The 20,932-nt window shown below is 37.6% G+C and overlaps 1 protein-coding gene across 2 annotated transcripts in view; it reads right to left on the bottom strand.

Annotated features, from left to right (window-relative positions):
* Positions 1-20,932, bottom strand: part of CDKAL1 (CDKAL1 threonylcarbamoyladenosine tRNA methylthiotransferase) — a 367,634-nt gene that overhangs the window by 200,516 nt on the left and 146,186 nt on the right. For both annotated transcript variants that reach the window (XM_085220113.1, XM_085220114.1), the window contains one exon: positions 7,484-7,587. In XM_085220113.1, the coding sequence (XP_085076239.1) occupies positions 7,484-7,587 (104 nt within the window). The remainder of the gene's footprint in view (positions 1-7,483; positions 7,588-20,932) is intronic.

Raw genomic sequence — 20,932 nt, forward strand, 5'->3', positions numbered from 1 at the left:
TGTTTCCTTTTTTTCCAGACGCCAGGGACTTCACCTGACAGCCACAATTTTTTCAAATATGATGGAGAGCAGCTTGGCAACCACATCAGCCAGTTTCTTCAGAGCCCAGGGATGCGTATCATCTGGCCCCATAAACTTGTATACATTCAATCTCATGAGGTGGTCTTGGAATTGCTCTGCTCTTACACTGGAAGTAATTTTGGTCCCCCAGCTCCCACTAAGCAGTTCAGGGACATAAGAGGCATGAGAAGAGGCAAGAGAGAGGCATGGCCATGAAGATCGAGGTAAAGAACTCATTAAATCTAAAGATGAGGTAGTATTTTTAATTGCTTACATCTGTTTTGTATCTTTAAAACTAAACTTCTACTTCAAATGAAAATGGTTTGGTTTTTTGTTTGTTTGTTTTTCACAAAAATGCGAAGCTAAAATGATTTTTTTTTTTTTTTTTTGGTCATTCAGGGAGTTAAAGAGCCCAAACATAAATATTTAGGTAAAAAGATAAATGAGAAGACTGAATTGTAAAGAGCAAATATCACTAACACTTGTATTTTTTCCACTTCAAGAAAGAGAAAATATGTAACATTTGTTAAACAGACTCTGCTGGTTCTTTAAACTGCCAAAGCTTAGATGTTAGTGGAATCTTCTTCTCTGTAGAGTCTTAGTCATGAAAAATAGGCACTTACATTTTATATTCCTCTTTCCAACACCATGAGCTACAACCCATGCACAGTTAGAGAGACTATTAAAAAAGCAGCATTACTAGGCTAGTTTTACAAGAGACAAAAAGAGGTAATCTGGTCATACTGTGAGATATTTTGGCAGAAGTGTCAATATATCCAGCTAAATGACATAGTCCCTCCCAAAATGAATGACAATTCCTTGTACTACGTTACTTTTCCTAACTTTTCCTAAATAAAAAAATCTTTCCCAGATCATTCCTTACAAGGCCCCAGACAGTGCCCGGGCAGTAAATAAGGTGACCAAGTGATTATTATCTTCAATGTAATCATATAATATTATTCTACCATGTTTCTCCTCTATTGTTTATATTACCACATTAGAAGCCCTTTGAGGGCATCTCCAGCTATTATTTGTTGGTAGCACGTTTTCTGTTGTTGTTGTTTTTACAAAGGTACACAGCAATTAGGCACTACAATTACACAAACAGTAACTATGCCTAACTGTTTTTCCTTGCAAGGGAAGGGCCTCTCGTTACAGTTTTGCACATTACAGGTTTTTTTTTGTTTTGTTCTTTTTTTGTTTGTTTGTTTTTGGTTTTTTTTTTTTGCAAATTAACTTACTGTTACAACACATTTGTTACACGAGACTGCTACCTGGATGATTAAACAGATTGTCTGGACTAAAACCTCTATCAAGGCCAGAGAAAGACAATAACACATGGAGCAAAAGAGAAAAGGGGTTTCCCTTCCTCATTTCTGATGCTCCTACCACAGTAGATTTGGCAATAAGGAAAAAAATAGCTGCATGAAATCAGCCTTAAATGCGGAGCATGCCTGCAAAAAACTAACAGCTCTCCTAAGTCCCTATAAAATCCTTTTGAATGAAGTACAATATATTTATAAGTGACCCAAAGGCAAATGATTGATCACACAAAGGCCTAAGACATGATGGCCTCTGGAAATTGTCAATACATTTTCTTGTTTCTAATTCTTCTTTCTACTAATACAATAACAACATTAACCTAATTTAATTCTTGCAAGTAGTTCAATGATTTGAACTGGAAACATCAAAATTAAATAGAAGCAAAGTGAGCTTAGTGAAAGTTCCTGCTAACTATAAAACTAGAAGCTGCTATGAAGCACACCATGAGTGCCCAACCCTTTTGGCTGGCCTGGACTGCACTGAGAGGAATTGTCTTGGGCTGCATACACGTAGGTCACTCAGAAAGTAATAATTCCTATTCATTCCCATTGTAACAACAACAGAGACAAAGAGCACAGGAACACTGTTTGACAGAGAAAATTATAAGCCACAAAACACTACACATTTGTTAGCAGTGAACAGGAACCTGCATGCCGTGCTCATAACAATCTGCACCAGCAGAGGTGATCCGCTCTCACTTTCATTACTGCTGAAATGCACCACCTCCCTGTGCTCACATCCGCTGCTTGGTCTCCAGAAACATTAACAAATGAATGTCAACGGGTGCCATGGTCAATTCCACACAGAGGAATTCAACGACACACCTTTGCTTCATACCCACTTCCCTATCAGACGCCATTTTGTCAGACTGCCCCTCTGCTGCCATCTGTCACACAGCAACAGCATGTAATGGATACTGCTGAGAAGGTTCAACCTCTGCTGTCATCCCACCACCATCCTCCTCTGATGTTGCAGGCCAACATAATAAAATAGGAGGCATTACCTTTGGTTCAGCCTTCATAATATATAATATTGTATATAAGTAACAAAACATTTCAATTTTTAATGTTTTTTTATTGAAATGTAAAAAAAAGAAAACAACAAAACCATAAAACTAGCCGGTATTTAACCTCGTTTTTGTGAAACAAACGTATCACCCTGGTTCAGTGGCAGTAGTTCCAATTCCCAGTGAGCTCTCAAGGTGTTCGTTAGAGATTTCTGATGAAATTTTATTCTTTCTGTGCTTCATCCTTGAAAACAAATGTACATGATGCCAAAAAGTGACGACATAAGTAAGGCGTGATTGTGAAGCAATCTTTCTCTGGTTGTATCTTCAGCTCACACAATGGTGAGATCTCAACACCCAGAGTAGTTATTTACCCTCTCCTATGGTCTTGCTTTATCTTTGACCTGGGAAAACACTAAGTCCAGTGCCCAGGTCTCCAGCTGGGTGACCAGGCACCCAGTCCTTCAAAGCATACGCAAAGACCAAACTCATCACTCAAAAGACATCAAAATTTGGTATTGCTTCAGTTAATGAAAAGGGAACTAAGAATGTTGTCGATATTAAATGTCTGTCCTTTCATAAAAAGGACAAACACTTTGAAAGCTTCAACAGAGAGTTTACTGGTAGTACTGCTGGAAGAAAACTGGTTACTGATTAATAAAGTAGAATGCCCTGACAGAACCCCAAAATACTAAAACCAGACACCCTTGGCTAGGCTCACAGTGATCTGAAAAGCTTTGGAAACTATCATATTATATCAAAACAATGCTTACTGTTACACACAAACCACTGTTCAATTGACACTTAAAGAAATATTTATCTCCTTTAAACTGTAAATAGTTCAGAAACAAGATAGGGAACAACTGCTGAACACTACTGATGAAGTTGAGGCTTATCTTTCTTTATATATCACCTCTGCTTTGCAATGTAACATTTTGTCCAAGATTTCCTGAACAGAAGCACTGTTCAGAATTCAACACCATACCTGTCAGAGAACCATACTGTAAATAATGGAATAAAAACAAATGATGCTTTTCAACTGCAATTATTCACCCAGAAGCAATTGTTACACACAGCTTGAGGATATGAGTATGTTGTTTCTCAAAACAGGAATTGACTTCCCTTTTGCTCCTTAGTTGCTACCATAAAACAAGATGATATAGTAATAATTATGCTGTTTGCATTTTAATAGCAGCATATTCTCTGCCACTTTTGAGAAGCATACAATGCTAAAGAAGAATAATTTTCTACTGGCATATGCTATATATTTTCACTGTAAACTAGCATGAACTAACAGCTAATTTCATAAAACTAATTACATTAGTTTGCTGAACCAGCGAAAATAGTTGGCAATATAAAATGCTTTATCTGCCCAGAAAGTCTCTCACAACAGGTCTGGTTTACAGATCACCAGGTAGTGATATCAGCTATATATCCTTCCACAACTACTACAATTTCTTTAAAGAAAATTCCAGTATCTATTGAAAGTCTTGCAATTCAACCAAAGCTATCCCTGGCCATCACTCCACAACACAACACAAAGTACTGGCTAATTTAACTTGTGTGTCTCCGTGGAGCACAGTTCACCAATGGCTCCAGCCTTCCATTCACTGAGCAAAAACACATTGTCATACGTGGAGTTGCTTTTGGAAGGAAAGAAAGAGCTCTCTCATAACTGCAAATACAATTTCCTAGAATACAGCACTGAACATGATACAGTAGTTTTGAAAAAGCACGCTATTAAATCGACAACACAAAGTGTTGCACATCCATTGTGGAAAAACTCTCCATATAAACACCCTTACAGAAGACATTTGTTCCTTACTTAAGGACCACTTTGCTTCATATAGCAACATTTTTTTACTAGCAGTTAATGCAATTCGATAAGATTGTCCATGAAAAAAAAAATTATACAACTACCTACCAAAGGTTGAAATTGACAAAAATAAAAGATTCAAGCTAAGCAGCCAAAACTTCAATATTTACTTTCAAATTCAAATGGAAGTTGAAAAAAATTCTTTGTTAAAAATTATTTTAATGAATGATTCAACTTTACGCCTAGGGCAAATTGAAAACTACTGTGGAGACGGGAAGGAGATATAAATCCATACAGAGCACATAAACAAATTTAGCCTTAACATACATAAAGCAATTTATAGAAATTTACTTCAGTGCATTCTGAAAGCACGCAAAATGTACTAGGAACTGTAACACACTCCATTTTTTATTACATTGACTTTAAGATATAAAAATTAGATGCAGAAAGAAAGAATTATAAAGAGCAGGTCTTTTTCAAAGATTGGAAAAGTTTCTGGGTAGTCACGTTTTCAGTGATCCCTTTTTAATCAATTGAGTTAATCAAGTTTACACATGTAGAAATAATCTGAACATGTGTTGTCATCTAGTTACCATCAGAGTGTTAAGTTCTGTTTTTAAAATACTCTAATACAGACACAAAATAGAGATCTGGACTCTAAAATACAATGCAACAAATGCCTACTAACCCTCATAAAGTATGTAGAACTTTCAAAAACGAGGAGTTAATTGAATTCTAAGGGCTTAATATAGACTAAAAGTCTGAGAAACTCAAAATAAAACATCTTCAGAAGTAACCTTAGAGATAAGCATTGAAATCAGTAATGTCTGTAAGATACTTATATGTGCTGTCACACTGATGCCATTACCACCAGTAAAACTTGTAATGTGTAGACCTAGACTGAACCAGTGATTACTTGACTACTTGCAGACAAATCACACTGCATACAGTATAGTTTAGAAATACTTGCCACATAAAGATTTCCGACCTAGAGTATAGAAACCTGTAGTACATAAATGATTGCTTTAAAATCACAAGCATCTTACCAAATACTGAAGCTCCATTTGGTAACGTACTGCTGTTAGAAATATTGACAAGGTAGCAACTGGCAACTGGAAACTAAGTATGATCATGTGAATAAAGTATTTTAGCGAGTTATTTCCGTGCTAAGATTTAAAGACCTACCTGAATATATTTTTAAATACAGTTCTTCTAACCATTTTTGGTGTGTTCATTAACTGAAACATCTCACCTTTGAGTCTTACCAAGCTGCATTCTGTAAGACTCCTTTTGTACAAAATACTGTAAATGACTCCAGCCTCCCTCTTCTTACATGACTAGATTATGCAGTCATAAAAAATCATATTGCGCTGTTTTTTGCTTCTTCTAAGACACTTCAGTTCTCCCATGATAAATTCTTAAGTGGAAAATCTTTACACTATGTATCTGTAGCTCTCTGTATTTTTCACTAGAGCTTCATCAACACAACTTCTGAAAAATGCAGAAGTGAACGTAGAAGAAACTGGGGTTCAATAACACAGCAATGACTTTAACATGGATTTGAACTGCTTAGGTCTTTCACTGGGTTGATGAACAATTTCTGCAACCCAGCTGCAGAAAGCTGGCAGTAATAAATTCTCCATACACTCCAAATTAAGTATCTGACTATTTCATTACTATTTTCAAATATGTGGAAGCTTGAGGCAAAGCCTCTCATTTCACAGCTCAGTATTTGCTTCTTTCCTTATTTCCTCTAACAAAGGTAATAGCACAAGGCCAAATAAGAACAGAACTCCCTTGGAGATGCCTGCTGTGAGACACGTCACAGCATTTCTGTAAAATTTCAAAACAATAGCTTAAGGGCAACTTTTTCCATTAAAAATCAAGTTATTTTGAGAGAGTCAATTTTTATAATAAAAGCCACAATAAAACAGATGAATTAAATTATTAAATTTCCAATCCAAGTGTGCAATTCTTTAAGTTCAAAATACTTGCCAAAAATTCACATTTACTGCCTGCAAATGCAAACAAAGCTCAAAAAGTTTTCCTTCTTTTTATATCATGCAAATATGTCAATTCAATGTGGACTTCATGGCATGTATAATGTGACTATAACACGACATCCAAGGCTCAAGTTATTTTTCTTTCTTTGCAATCTAAATAAAATTTAAATACTAATCTACTTAAGGCCATAATCCTGACTGTGTTCCCCATAACTTCTCTTCCCTTTCTTTGCTATATTCTACTGTTGAATCATTCTAAGTTTCTTTGGAACATTTCAGAAGATATTCATTGCTAACACTATTCCTATGATACAAATAACAAAAGTAATTCAGAGTTATACCGGAATGAAAAGATTTCTGCATACTGACCACAGTGCAGATCTGCTCCTGCACAGTTACTACTCACCAATTTAAAAATCACATCTTGTAATACTGAAACCTTGTGACCTTATACAATGTGTTTCTCAAACTGCTTCTCCACCAAGTAAGTGTATTTATACACCTTGTATTTCTGTTACTAAATTCATCAGATTCATATCAGTTTTAAAGACTTGTCCTAAAACAAGAATCTTGAGATATGACAGGATTCCTGTCTGCCACAGCAGAATTTAATTCACAGCAACTGTGCTAATTGTGCAAACCTAAGCAGCAAGAGAAGCTCACTGGCATTTATAGACAAGCTTCATGGTACAGAGTACTGTGCTGCATGAAAAACTTTTGCTGTTTGGTTGGATTCATGTGAGATCACTACAAATACTCTACTGACATTAAAAGCAGTCTGACACTACTTGTTAAATAGGAAGCTGTTAATCCTGCTTGTTTCAAATAAATCCTCAACGCTTTGTGTGGTTTACAAAAACAACCCAGAACCCTCAAAGAAACCCACTTCCAGAAATAGTAGTATATCTTAGAAGTGTTTTCAGAATCCTAAGGAAGTTCATGAAATTCACTGTTACTGCTGTGAAAAAATTAGTATTCCCTTTTAAGGAAGTGTAAATAGAGCAAAAATGACCATGCATTACACTTCTCCCATCACTGTAACAAAATGCTTGTATGAATTTCATCTGAGCAATCCTCAAATCAAAATGAAATACCGTTCTTGATAGTTGCACCTAACATAAAGACAGAAAAGCTTTCTATTGCAAAGGCATCCCCGGACACAGCCACAACACATCAAGAACACTAAAACCATAATAAAGCCATACTGTAGCAAGTGAAAATAAGATCTAGTAGACTTCAAGGACTAACTTCTATTGTAGGGATAAAAACTCTTACCTTGAAAAGACTGTTTGGCTCTATCCACTAGCTCTTCAATGGGATAGCTTGCTAGATCTCCTCTGGCATGCTTAGTTTTGCAGTAAGTACATGCATTGAGACACCTGTTCAAGAAATGAAAATATTCAGTTTCTTGCCAAGAAAGACTTAACATGCATAAATGTATTTATAAAGAATATCTGGGAGAATGAGCTTTTAAACAGAAAATAGTAGTATTCTGTTTTAAAATAAACTCAATTTATTTGGAGAGTGTTTTGCTCTCCAACTTCCACTAAATATCTTCTACATCTATAAAGAGGATGAAAGAAATTATCCAGTTCAAAGGATTCATTTATTTCATGTAACCCTGTATGAAAACAATACTCTTCTAGACCTTCAAGATGTGTTACTATATCATAAGCAAAATAAAAAGCTGTAACTTCAGTAAGACTGATGTTTAAGATAAAATTCTGATTTTATTCCTGGGCAATAGATCTAAATAGCACAAAAAGTAGAATGAAAATCTTCCAGAATATACTCAAATCTGTGTCATCTGCTCCACAGCCTGATCCCAGAAAGCACAAATAGAACAGCAGATACAATGACCTCAAGTTGTTAAGTTACAGCACCAGAAATTAAGCTGCAATATCACTTAGTGACATATTATAACATTATATCATTAAATGAAGGAAGTCTCTGTAAATATTTGATTGAGAAAGCATCTCTGCCAGGAAAAAAAAGTACTTCTTCATACTGGAAACTATAGCTGGAACAAAATAGTGAGGGTGCTAGCATAGGAAGGCATGCCAATTTGAATACACAGGCTACATTGTCCAAGGTGCATTACTACCACTTTCCTCCATAGGACACCAATGTGGTCCCTGCCAAACTGACTGAACCGGGCTAAAAAAAAGGCTGGAGCTCCCTGCCTACTGGCATTTTGGGTCTTCTGTTGTTTAAATTTCTTTACAAACTGTTTGTGTGTCTATACACTTCATTTTTATTCTCAATTAAAAAAACCTTAGTTACATATTTTGCATGCAATGGTCAGTATACGAATAGCATTACCCACTATTCTAATATGAATAAATGAGCCAAATCTAAAATAGTATCAGTGCGTGGTAAAAATGATTATTTATGCTATTTGCATGAAATTTATTTTTCCTTTTGTTTTCTACTAATGGTGTGGTTAAAGAAAACAGCATATTACTTCTTTCTTTATTATAACTCGTGCATAATTCATCTATATGTTACTCAACGTATGTATTTTGCTCTATGTTTAGGTACTGGCATTCAAAAAGCTCTGCAGAAAGAGTACTGAATATCAAGAGCACTGAGTTCTAAGCATCTGTACCAAGCAGTGAAGTTATTAATCTCTGACCCCTGAGGATGAGTTTCATATTTTTGGTCAATGGTCCTTCCCTACACGACTTAAGAGCTTTTGATTCATGTCTAACTGCCTCTTCTATCTACAACACGGTATCCTGAAACAGATAAAAAAAGCACACTGTCATATTTATAGGAAAGAATTGAAAACTAGTTGCTCGTGCATCTTCAGAATTGCCCTATGGCAAAATACTGTTTAGCATAAAGTCCCGGGCAAACTGAAATATACAGTAATATCTTCTTTTTATTTTTTCTGATGCTGCAATAACGTTGGTCACACAGAGAGAACGGAAATGTGTAACAAGAGAAAAAAAAGAGGGGAAGTTATTCTCTAAATGTTCACAGAATTAAGTAGGGTTGCTCCCAAGAGATTTGTTACTGTAATCTATGTATGACTTTAGGGAGTTTGTTAATCTATTCTCAGATGGGAGATGGAAGCTGGGATTTGGAAGCAGGCTTCCCACCAAATTTTGCAGTATCAACTCTCTCTACCATAAAATATTGTCTAATACTTAAATAATTTAGTCTCTTTTTTTTCTGGCAGTAAGAGACATCACATTATGAAAACAAAATGAGATAGATGTAGCATATGTAATGTAGAGAACATCGATGTTAGAAAGCACACAAAAATAACACTTATAAAACCTACTTGTAACGTACTTTTAATTCCCACTAGGAACATAATTAATCTTCTGGACTGCAGTTAATGAAGAAGCAGATTTTAAGTACTTGTAAAAGTGCTGAACTAATAACTTTTCACAGACTTACCTTTTCTTAAAAGCATAAATTTAACAGAGCCACAAGTATAACGAAGTATTTGTAGATGTTCCCCCCCACAAATCTCAAGCAAGTCAATCTCTGGTCCAAGTTTCCAACATAACAAATTATTCATACATCCATGTTGCCACATCCTCAGACCACAGTCTAACAACCACAGAAGGGCTGTAAGGAACTCTGAGAATCTGAATGCTGTGTCTCTCTAAGGATCATCCACCAGTAGTGGCTCCAGCAGGTAAAATTCTCCTTAAAAATCAGCCTTCATCACAACTACAAATCAAATACACAGAAGTAAAAAACCAATGGGCTTGTAATTGCAAAAAGTATTTTGCTCTGTGTTAAAACTGAATTCTTCTTCAATATTTATAGTTGGTCTGTAAAAATTATTTTCTATTAATACAGGTCAAAGCTTTATTGCCCAGATATACCAGACATTTATGGAAAAAAATGGTTTTCACGTTTGTAATCATCAATATGTTTTAGATGAAGTTGTTTTTTTTCTCTGGAACCGCTAAATCCTAATTTTTCAACATTGTAAACTTGATAAGGTAGCTTGAATTGTCAACCTCTTGCTTTGAATTATTAACCTTTATTCTGCTATGTGCCCAATACGCAGAACATAAACAAAATGCTACCCACAGATAAATTACTACCATGTGGCTCCTTAAAAAACTTTGCACTTCACCAAACTGTCATTATCGCCAATTTGGTCGAGTGCCTGAAATTCTGCTCTACAGGAAACAGTGGTCTACACATTGTTGAACTCATACGTGGCTTAAGCAGTGCATTACTTTAAGCAGAGTCTTTTTAAAAAAGCAAACTGTTTCCAGTATAATAATATTCCTCATAAAGCACACACTTAACTTGAAAGGCTACCCATCGCAGATGGAACTAATTGTAAGTAAGAATCCTCATGACAGAGCAGAAAAACAAGGACTTTCCTTCAGTGTGACTAATCTGTGGATTTCAGCAGCAGATGAGAATAACAACACGGATGAGGAGCAGAATTTAACAGCAGTTCCTGTTAAATTAATAGGATTTTTGCCACTATTTTTAGTGAAGACAGGATTCCACTCTCGGATATGAGTATAAAACGTATTTCATCCAAGGACTGGAAAACAGCTTAATTACAGACTGTGATGTGCAATTAGTGTGTGCTGCTCGCTCACACTTAATGTGACTGACCGAGAGCAGACATCTGTGAGCAAGATGTGAAAGCTGCAGAGCTGTCACAGTGTCATATGACAGAAGGTCCCTGCTGCACTGCGGGTGGTTGGGTGGTTAACGTGGGGCAAGGAGGACACTACTGCCCTCTGAATTTCCTGAATAATCCTGTAAATACTGGCTTGGTATCAAACTAATGAGCTTTAAAAAAAAAAAAAAGTCATAAGATGATCTTCTCCCAGATTAGAATTTTGTGGAACTAAAATACCACTCACCACAGCTGACTCAAAATATTTACCAATATCTGCCACTATGAGATCTGACTAATTATACAAATATCAGGTTTTATGAAGCTTGCCAGTAATACAGTACCTCTAATAGTAACTGGATCATCTTATCAGTGCAAATACAGAAAGATTGCTCTTCACAGTCACCCACACCTTCTCTCTGCACCTACAGACTTCCTCAGGCAGCTGAGCATTTTGTGTTTGCATAAAGCATTCTTCTTGAGAAAATGACTTGCTTGTTTCAAAATACAGTCACAGAAGAGATTTAGGCTTTTGCCAAATACTTTTGAGTTTTGTATCAAATGCAATTTTGATTAAAATGCTCTGTAATGTGAGCAAGTAGAAAAATTCCTTTGTGGCTTGCCTGAGCAAAAAAAAACCAGAAACGTTTACTTCCAACAGGTGAAAGGGAGATGGATGCTATTCAAAACTTACTGAACAAGAGCTGGCAGAATTCTACAAACATATTTCTTCTTAGGATGCAAGCACTGTAATCATGATAACCTCTATACTAAGTTAAATATGATGAATATTTATTAGCATTTTACCTTGACAAATGCTATTTTGCTCTTCCAAATGTTTTAAATCTCCTCAAGGCTAACTGCAATGAATCAAGGCAAAAATAGTGTATGGAAGAGAAAGTGTGACTATTATGTCTGCCTTGCTTTCAGGATACGTTGTTGAAGTTTGTGCATTTTACAGTACAGCTTTTAATCCACTATGACATGGAAGATATTTTCCTTTAAAATCTAGGAGTGTGTTTTCACTTTAAAACGGATTTGGAATTCAAAGCATTTTTGAAACAGAGGCAAGCTATTTCTCATCAAGGCCAATCAGTCTAAGCAGCAAACCACATTATTACAGAAATACTGCTTGTTTACAGAAATCCTGGTCAGTTCAGTGAGCCTGAGCATTCGCCATAATGGCTATGCCACAAAGATGCACTCAGTGTTACAAGTTTCCCTGTGATAAAAACAGGACTTCTGTGAAATTACCTTTGCAGCCAACTATTTTAGTAACTGTTCTGAAACAGCAATGTCTCCTTACAAACAAAATGTCTTGCAACAAAGTTTTAGAAGAAAACTGGATGATCCTTCAAAACACACTCCTCAATGTATGGGACTGCCCGTATTTTTCTTGAGGTATGGTGCAAAGTACTGGATGCTATTTTTCTTTAATTCTACAAGCCATTCTATGCACAGCAAAAATGGATCAATGTGCATTACGGTGTTGTTCTTCCAAAGTCTTTTGAAGACAGCATTTTATTTGGCAACATCTCACCAGATGCTATTCAAAAGGAATGTGGATATAAGGCAACTCACTTAATTTGATAAGTATTGATAATATTTAATTTTATATATCTGAATTTTGCAGTAGAGTGCAGGCGATTCAAAAGCCAGAGCCACGCAGTCATATCATCACACTCATTTTGTCCAACTAAAGGCCAACGATTTAGCATTTGCAAAATTATGTACTCCAGTGTCACTTTTTAGAGTCTGTCTAAAGAAATTCTTCATCAATTACTCTGATCAAAGTTCTGCGACTGTTTGAATCAATTCATTCAGTATTCCAGATTGACATTAAAAGAGAGCTGTCAATCCACAGTTGCCTTAGCATTTAAAGCATCGTACAGTGTAATTTCACTACAGAATAGCCCTACTGCAGGCAGATAACTTAGCATTACACATATGGAACGTGCTGCAAAACCTAACTGGAATAGAAATGAGCAATTTCTTTAGTTTTAAAAATTTGGCTTTCGAAGTTTTCTAGAAGATCACGAAGTATTAAAAGAACAACTGTGACTTCTAAGCAGCAAGGGGAAATGAAGCATCTTGACTGACCTCCAGGAAGGGAAGGAGAAGGATCAGGTGGGAGATGGGGAGAGTCAAGTGTCTTTCTAGAAGCCATCCACCTTATTTATCAATCATCTTCACGATGTTAGCAGGTCCTGAATCACCCATGTAGAAAGCACAGTTGAAATGCAGACCACTGCCTGTGATAAGAGCCATTGTTTTTTACTTCCTGAATGGCTTTTGGGACAGACCCTTTCAGAGTGCTGAAATCTCATAGGAAACATTAGGCTGCAGTTAATCGTGGAGCGTACAGCAGGTACCACATGGATTCTTGGGATAAAAGGTATTGTTTTTGTACTAGTCAAAACATCCTGGAAGGGAAAAAGTTATATTTCAGCAACACTGAACATATCAGGCTTAATTTAGAATTTATCTGAGATTTCCATCAGAGCGATTACAAAAAAAGTACTCACACAGTGCTTGTGGGAAATGGCTCTGAATTGTCTGGGCAAAATAATGGCAGAAATAAGTGCTTAATAAAAACAAACTAATCTAGAAAAAGTCCCTCCCAGTGATGGGTTCTACACAAACCTTCCTGCCTCAAGATGTGCTACAAAGCTGTGGCAGCAGCAGAAATTCTAAAAGCTCTGCTGTAAATATTTCTGCCAGCCTCTCCTGCAGTAGCGACACAGGAACGTTTAAGTGGGGCATCCCTGGAGGACAGGCAGTGCAAATCTAACTCTGTGGCTGACAATGGCATGTCATGGATCCATTGTCCTGTGGACAAGGATCTAAGCATTATCCACAATTAGTACCATGCTGCTGCTCCTAAATGCCATCTCTGTGCCTTGTGATAAACAGGTCAGTTTTGGTGGGGGGGGGGGGGGGGGGAAGGTATGTGAAGCAGCAAAAAGGGATACACGTCTCAAGTACATACTCTTCAGTATGCTTCACTGACAAAGTGAAAAAAGACAACACATATCAACATAATTGCCCTGTCTGAAACCTGTCTGAGATTTTCTAAGCAGTTTAATGGATTGATTTCCACAATTATAAGAATCCAATGACTGATTTATTGTAAAAACAGAAGTTTAAACCAAGGATCTTATGTCTGCATTTAAGAGACTCCAAGGAGATTGTCAGAAACAAGTGAATCCCTGTGACAGTTATATAGCTAAGTCAGTCTGACTGACTATCTTCACGGACTTATCTTCCTTACAGCCCCAGAACCTTTTAAGGATATCTCAAAGAAAACAGTAGTTAAGGTACTGACTGTTGAATAATTAGCCAGGCTAATTTGAATGACCAGAGAACCTGCTTTAGCAGTGGGGTTGGACTAGATGACCTCCAGAAGTTCCTTCCAACCCCTACTATTTTGTGATTTTATGAACCTAATACTTATAAATGATTTTCTTTTCACCATTTTATAGATTTGATGTTTGAAATACATTAAAAAGCATTTTACTGTGAAAGTACCAGCAAAAGCATAAGGATAGAGCAGAAAAACAGGAAATAGTAGCCTTCATTTACTAAACTCATCCTCAACTTCTCCATCTGCTTTGCTTCTCTAAAATTCTCCCTTTCCAAGGACTCCTCAGCCTGTTAATTTAAAAAGCAAACAACCTACCACCCTTTTCTCCTTCTATTTTCTTCCTAACTTTCTCCTGTTGTCTAGCATTCAGCGATCACGATGCCTGCAACTCTCCTGTGCCATTCTCATGTCCCAGTGACTGGAACAGTCTGACTTTCTTCCAAGCTACTTTGCTTGTGTTTGTCTGCTTTGATTTCCTCTTTAACCACACAAGCCTGTGGTGAGACTGAAACATTTCCAGTACAACTGCTGCCAGCTCTGACAGAAACCTTAACTTGCGAGCCTAATTTCATTTTATTGTTTAAGAGCACAAAGATATCTAATTTTTATCTCTTTAGGCTTACACTGAAGAGAAATCTCTTGATTCCTCTTCTTTTTGTAACCTGCATTGCAACTCAGATAGCAATGGTCAGTCATTTGAAAGCAAATCAGAAATATCATAAACAAAGCCACTGGTGCCCAAATCAGAGCATTCAAACTGGCCACAGAGCCCCTTGTGGAGCCAGGATCTAAACAGCCTTCAAGATATTACAGGCTGCAAAATACACAAGCAGCAGCTCCAGTCATCAAAAGCAGATTTAACTGAAAAAAAGGAGTGGACAGACAAAACACAAATTAGCTCAGCAATTCAGTTGTTTACAGGCCTCAGACAACACTCAGATAAATGGAAGCATTCTTCCCAATATTCACAGCAACAATTGGTTACAAGAACTTTATCTTTGCAATAGGTGACTTGAAACCACTTTTCACCTTAGAAGTGCTCTTAAAAAGACCCGGTCTTTAGGATGACAGTTTTGCACTGACAGCCTTTGAAACGGAAGTTCATGGGCTGTTTAACAAAGCCAGTCTAGTAACAAACCTTACTGCTTTGCTCAGTGAGCTCTGCAGTGCTGCAGCAGTGCTCTCACAAATAAAGGGTGCTGATGATGTCACATCTGTTTGCCTTTATTAGAGAGGGTCAAAATGACATTCTCCTTGCATGGCAGAACTGGTTACCGTGACCTAGCCTTATACAAGGAAGTGGCCCACTGTGCCAAGGGGAGGGCAGGAGATGTCATGTACTCTGATTTCATGCAGGTCTTGACCAGTCTCACATTGAGCTCTTAAAGACTGAAGAGGTGAATGGAAAAATTGGCCAAGCTGCTGGGCTCCAAGGGCTGTGGTCAGCTGTACAAAGTCCAACACCCTGAGAAATGGGCTAACAGGGACCTCATGAAGTTCAACAACCACAAACAAAAAGCCCCACGTCTACGAAAAAATGCAGGCTGACTGCTAGGAAACAGGTATGTGAATAAGGAATTTGTGGTCCAAGTGGGCAACAAACTCAGTGTGAGACAGCCATGTGCCCTTATAGTGAAGAAAGGCATATATATTGCTCTGTGTGACTGGACTACACGCATGGGAATTAAATCAAGAGGTTGAAGTGGTTAGTGCCCTCTGCTTGGCACTTGTGAGCTGTAATGCTGTGTCCTGGAGCAAGGCAGACTGACAGAGGGGAGCAAGCACACAGGATAGTCAAGATGATCTGAGAGATTTGCACGCATGACACAAGAGGACAGGCTATGAAAACCAGGTTTATTAAACACCACAAAGATGAGGTAGACTATAGTCTACAAAGAGCTAATGGGAAAGTATAAAAAAGAGAGAGCCATGCTGGTTTTGGAGTTCAGGGCAGAGGTTGAGAAGCAATGGGCCTAAGCTATACACAGAAAACTGCAATTAAACAGAAGGAAAAGTACTTTAAAAGTACTGAGATAGGCTACACTACTGCTGTTCTCATCACTGAGAGGCTGGATCCCAACACTGGCATTACCTCCTTCCAATGTCCAGAGACTGGCTCTGCTTCAACACTGCGTCAACATGGATAAGTGCGCACAGAGTGTGTATGTGTGTGAGATGCACAGGGGAGCACAATATGCTTCCAATACTACAGGAAGCTATGCTTCAGCTAGAGGGGTAACAACAGCCACAACATGAGAAACAAATGCAGAAAGGACTGGCCTGCACAAGGAAAACTAGAGAAAAGGATTAAATGAAAGATACCATGAATAGTACCTACAGTTAATAATTATGGTTCTGTCTGGTATCACATACAGTTAGAATGTGATACTAACAAGATACTCACGTGCTTCAAGTACACCATGGCACTTCTAGGTCTAACATTAATAGAGAAACAGGTATGGACCTCATCTGACATGTCTATTGGAGCAGAGAGCCACCAGTCACGAGCAAAGTATTCCCAAGCACACTGTTGAAGCTGTGGTCAGCTAAGAGTCCCACAGGAAAAAACTATGAGAAATCCTTGAATGTAGAAGCAACAACAGAAGTGTACATCCTGCACAAATTAATCTTCAGCTTTCATTGTATTCCTCCACAGGAATAAGGAATACAAGGAAGGGGCATTGCATCCATAAAGTGGGTATTGAGGGAGCGTGCACACAGGCATTCTTACAAGTCCATGCAGCTACTGACTGTTGTATAAATCATGTTTTGCTTCATGCCATCATTCACCTGTGTGCTACATTAATCAAAATGCCTCTAAATTTAATAGAGTCACAGAAATAGCAACTGTGCAAAGCCCATAACTAAGTGCCCCCGAGGAAGTATATTTGTACTACTCCATATTCCTCTGAAATGTTCTATAGAAACCAAATTGTAAACAAGCCTTACCAAAAAAAAGCAAAGTCTGTCAGTTTTGTGGTATCTGGCCCCACTTACACTTATGAATGCACTTAACTCAAATTGACTTAAGAATCCTAGATTCTGTTCTGCAAACACACCTGCATCGCAAGTCTAAAAAACACTGATGGGGGAAAAAAAACCTCTGAACATACTGTATAAACAGTAAAGCCTCTCAATGAGAGCACATGGCAGCATGCTGAGCATCTCGTTGTGTCTTTACACAGACTACAGATTCTGACTGGTTTTAATAGACTCAGTAGAGATAGGTCTATCTTTGCTTTTCAGAAGAGAACTGTTCCCTGTGGAACGTCAGCTGATATACACTACCACACACACACAAAAAAACCCACTGTGTTTACTGACTGTTCAGGGTACTTCACAATTTCCCTTTAAAAAGAGCTCTTGGAAGTCTGAAGTGTAGCTAAAGAAACAAAGCCAATTTACAGTGAAAATCTCTACATGGTTATTTTAATAGTTGTCAGACAGAGCAAGTCTTATTCTTTCAAGAAGATATACTTCTCCTCACATAAAAGAATAGAGCAAATACGCAGATCTACTTCGGTTATTAAGATTCAGTATTGCTTTCACATAATCTACCAGAGAGCTGTGGCCTACTCACTATTTTTCAACAAGCATACCCTGATTTCTGTACAAAGTGAAATTCAGTTGGCAGGTTGAGGGTATTTTTCCAGCCTCAGACGATTTTTGGAACCCTTTTTTTCAACAATGTAAGTTCAAACAAACTAAAAAAATCCTGGTTAAGATACACTTACTTAAACCTGCAATAATTGTATACTCGCATGTTCCTTACACAGCCATCCTGCTGCCCTTCCCTCTGCCCTCAAATCAATAGTATTTTTGATATTAAATGCAATTCACTTAAAAAAAACATGTTTAAACTAACTGTACTTAGAGAATGAGGGAAAAGAAGATGAACTCTAACACCCAGCTGTCATATTCTAAAGAGGAAATATTGTGAAAGAAGAATGGGGAAACCATAATAATGCACAATCCTTCCAACAGCTCTTTCTGGCATCAAAAAATACAGAATCTTAAAAAACATACAACAAGTTCCGTCACTTCACACCTCTAGCTATTTTTCAATATCATTTTACAGTTTCTCACAAGCTTTCTACTCTTTTATTAAGTTATCAGTTGAATGTTATGGCTTCACTCCCATAATTTGTCTACAAACTGCACCTCCTCATTACATTTCTACTCAAAGAAACAAAAGCTGTAAAGTACATAAGGTAGAATGAACTGACAATATGAATGGAGGGCTTAGCTTAAATTTAATGATTAAAATTCCCACTGTAGTTCTTCCGATAAATTCTGCAGCTGTCTGATCTGCAGAAGAATAGCTGGTTTTAAAGTATCTGGAAAATGCGATTTGCACTAGTTAGGCTTTCATTGGGAATGAAAGAGATGAGTAACTGGCACACGAGGGGAATATCTGCAGGACAAAGGAACCTATGTAGTAGAGAATTAAACAGCACCGCACAAAACAGAACAAGTGCTGGGTAATGTTGGTACTTGTACATACAGATACTTCTAACTAGCTTGGACTACATGGCCTGTTTCCACAAAACTGCTAGATTATGATTTAGACATGTCCAAGAAACACATCTGAAGATCAGCTACAGAAACAGTAAGATTATCCTGCAAACTTAGCATATCCCTACAAACTGCAGATACAAATTACTAAGTGTAGGATTAGTTTATGCCTTTGATTGAAGCAAAATGGCTAAGCCTAGTGGAGACATACACTGACCTTTTAGTCTGAACTCAAAGGTTATTCAATTGTTTACAGTGTGTCACTGCATTACTTTTTAATTACAGAATTGAAAGTTAATTTATTCAATGTGCTGAACTATTCAGCTAGACTTTCCTCAAGATGCAAAAATTTTCTTTGATCTGTAACAACATTTCCCCTCTATCACTTATAATTTTTTTAGACTGTTCCTCATTTAACTAGTAAAACTAACCACAAAAGTTAGTGCGTTTTCATAAAGAATTACTCCTAGAAGAAAAAGTTTTAGCATGTTTTTCAGCAGTTCTGTTGAGTCATTATACCACATATTTTATTTTTTTAAATGGCATGTGTAGTCTATAGCTCTGAAAAGGAAAAGCACATTCTGGATGTGGCTCTGGGCAGCCTGGTCTGGTGGTTGGCGACCCTGCACATAGCAGGGGATTTGAAACCAGATGATCACTGTGGTCCTTTACAACCCATTCTATGATTCAATCAAAAAAATCTGATCTGCAGAACAACTCTATGCCGACAGAAAAGAGACTTCTTCCTCAAACTCTTCAACAAATGTTATAAAACAAACTGCTGGAACACAGTGCTGTGGATGACTAAACAAATCCTTCAGTAAACATTTCCTCAGCTGCAATGTTCAGTGCGGTACCAACTTAAACTGCACAGACACAACTGACCTTCTGAAAAAAAATGACTGTATTTCAGAAGCTAAGCAAGATTACGTGACATACATGACTAACAGCATACTCACTGAGGGCAAAAAGCACTAGACATTTCTCTCTTAAAAACAGAAAAAATACCAGAGCTGGCACCAGTCTGCAATGCAAGAAAGACCATGTGATACTTAGACACTTGTGTATTAGTTTAAAAATAAGTTAGATAAGCATGTGACGAGTGACAATTTTGTACATGACCTTTGCTTAACAAGCTCTTTTTCAGAAAATCCACACACATATCAACAAAATTCCTTTAAATAATAATAATAACCTTAAACTCCACTCCATATCTGACATCTTGAAAATAAATTCTAAAAACAAAATTCTGCAGGGTTACTTCAGGAAAGATAGAAAACATATGTTTTGCAGCATGAATTCAGAAAGAAGAAATGAAAAAAAAAAAGCATTAAATTCTTCTTGTAATTCAGGCTGATGAAATTCAGCACGGTAAGTTACAGAGACAGAAGCTTGGGGTGGATGTTTCCAGTGGGAATAATTCGCTCTGCCCAGCAGGCAAGGAATTTGGAAATAGAGTTCCTCTTTCCGGAGACTGAATAGGCATACAAGATTGCACAGGAAATGCTTTCAAGTCGGGAAATGGGGAGGCATTCTGCATGGAATGGGGAATCCATAGCTTGGGGTGTTTCTTTTTGAAGTGTCAAACCACAACAACTGCCTCTGAGTGGAGGTCTCTACCACTATTAAGCAACTGGGCTTTTCCATTACTATGTGCTTCTATTTAAATATCCCAGATCCACAGAATGGCTGGAATTGAAAGGGACCTCTGGAGCCCATCTGGTCCAGCCCCCCGCTCAGAGCAGGGACAACCCAAGCAGGTTGCTCAGGGCTGCGTGGAGGCGGCTTGTGAAGACCTCCAAGGAGGAGACTCCACAGCATGTCTGGATAACCTGCACCAGTGCTCTGGCATCCACAGAATACAGAAATGCTGCCCGGTATTCAGATGGCAAGGGTTACCTCCCTCAACCTGCTGGAGGCGCTCAGCCTGATGCAGCCCAGGAGGACAGTATGATACCTGAAGAAGGAAACAGACTGAAGAGAGGCCTAAGGCCCCACCTCCTTGGCACAGCGCTCTGTGGGAACTGGCATCTTTAGGCCCAATTCATATACACCTCTCATGTTTGCAAAGATGTTTTGTGTAATGAGAAGGTAGGAGTTCTTTATCAGACTTAGAAAAAATTTCAGCGGCTATACTTGTGATACTGATACAAGTAACTTTTATTTTCATGCTTGTTTATAGACTGTTGTCAAGCTACACAGGCACACTGGGAAATACCTAATTTCCTAGACATGG

This window comes from Meleagris gallopavo, chromosome 3 (genome assembly GCF_905368555.1).
Source record: "Meleagris gallopavo chromosome 3, MGAL_WU_HG_1.1, whole genome shotgun sequence".
In the NCBI taxonomy this organism is placed as follows: Eukaryota; Metazoa; Chordata; class Aves; order Galliformes; family Phasianidae; genus Meleagris; species Meleagris gallopavo.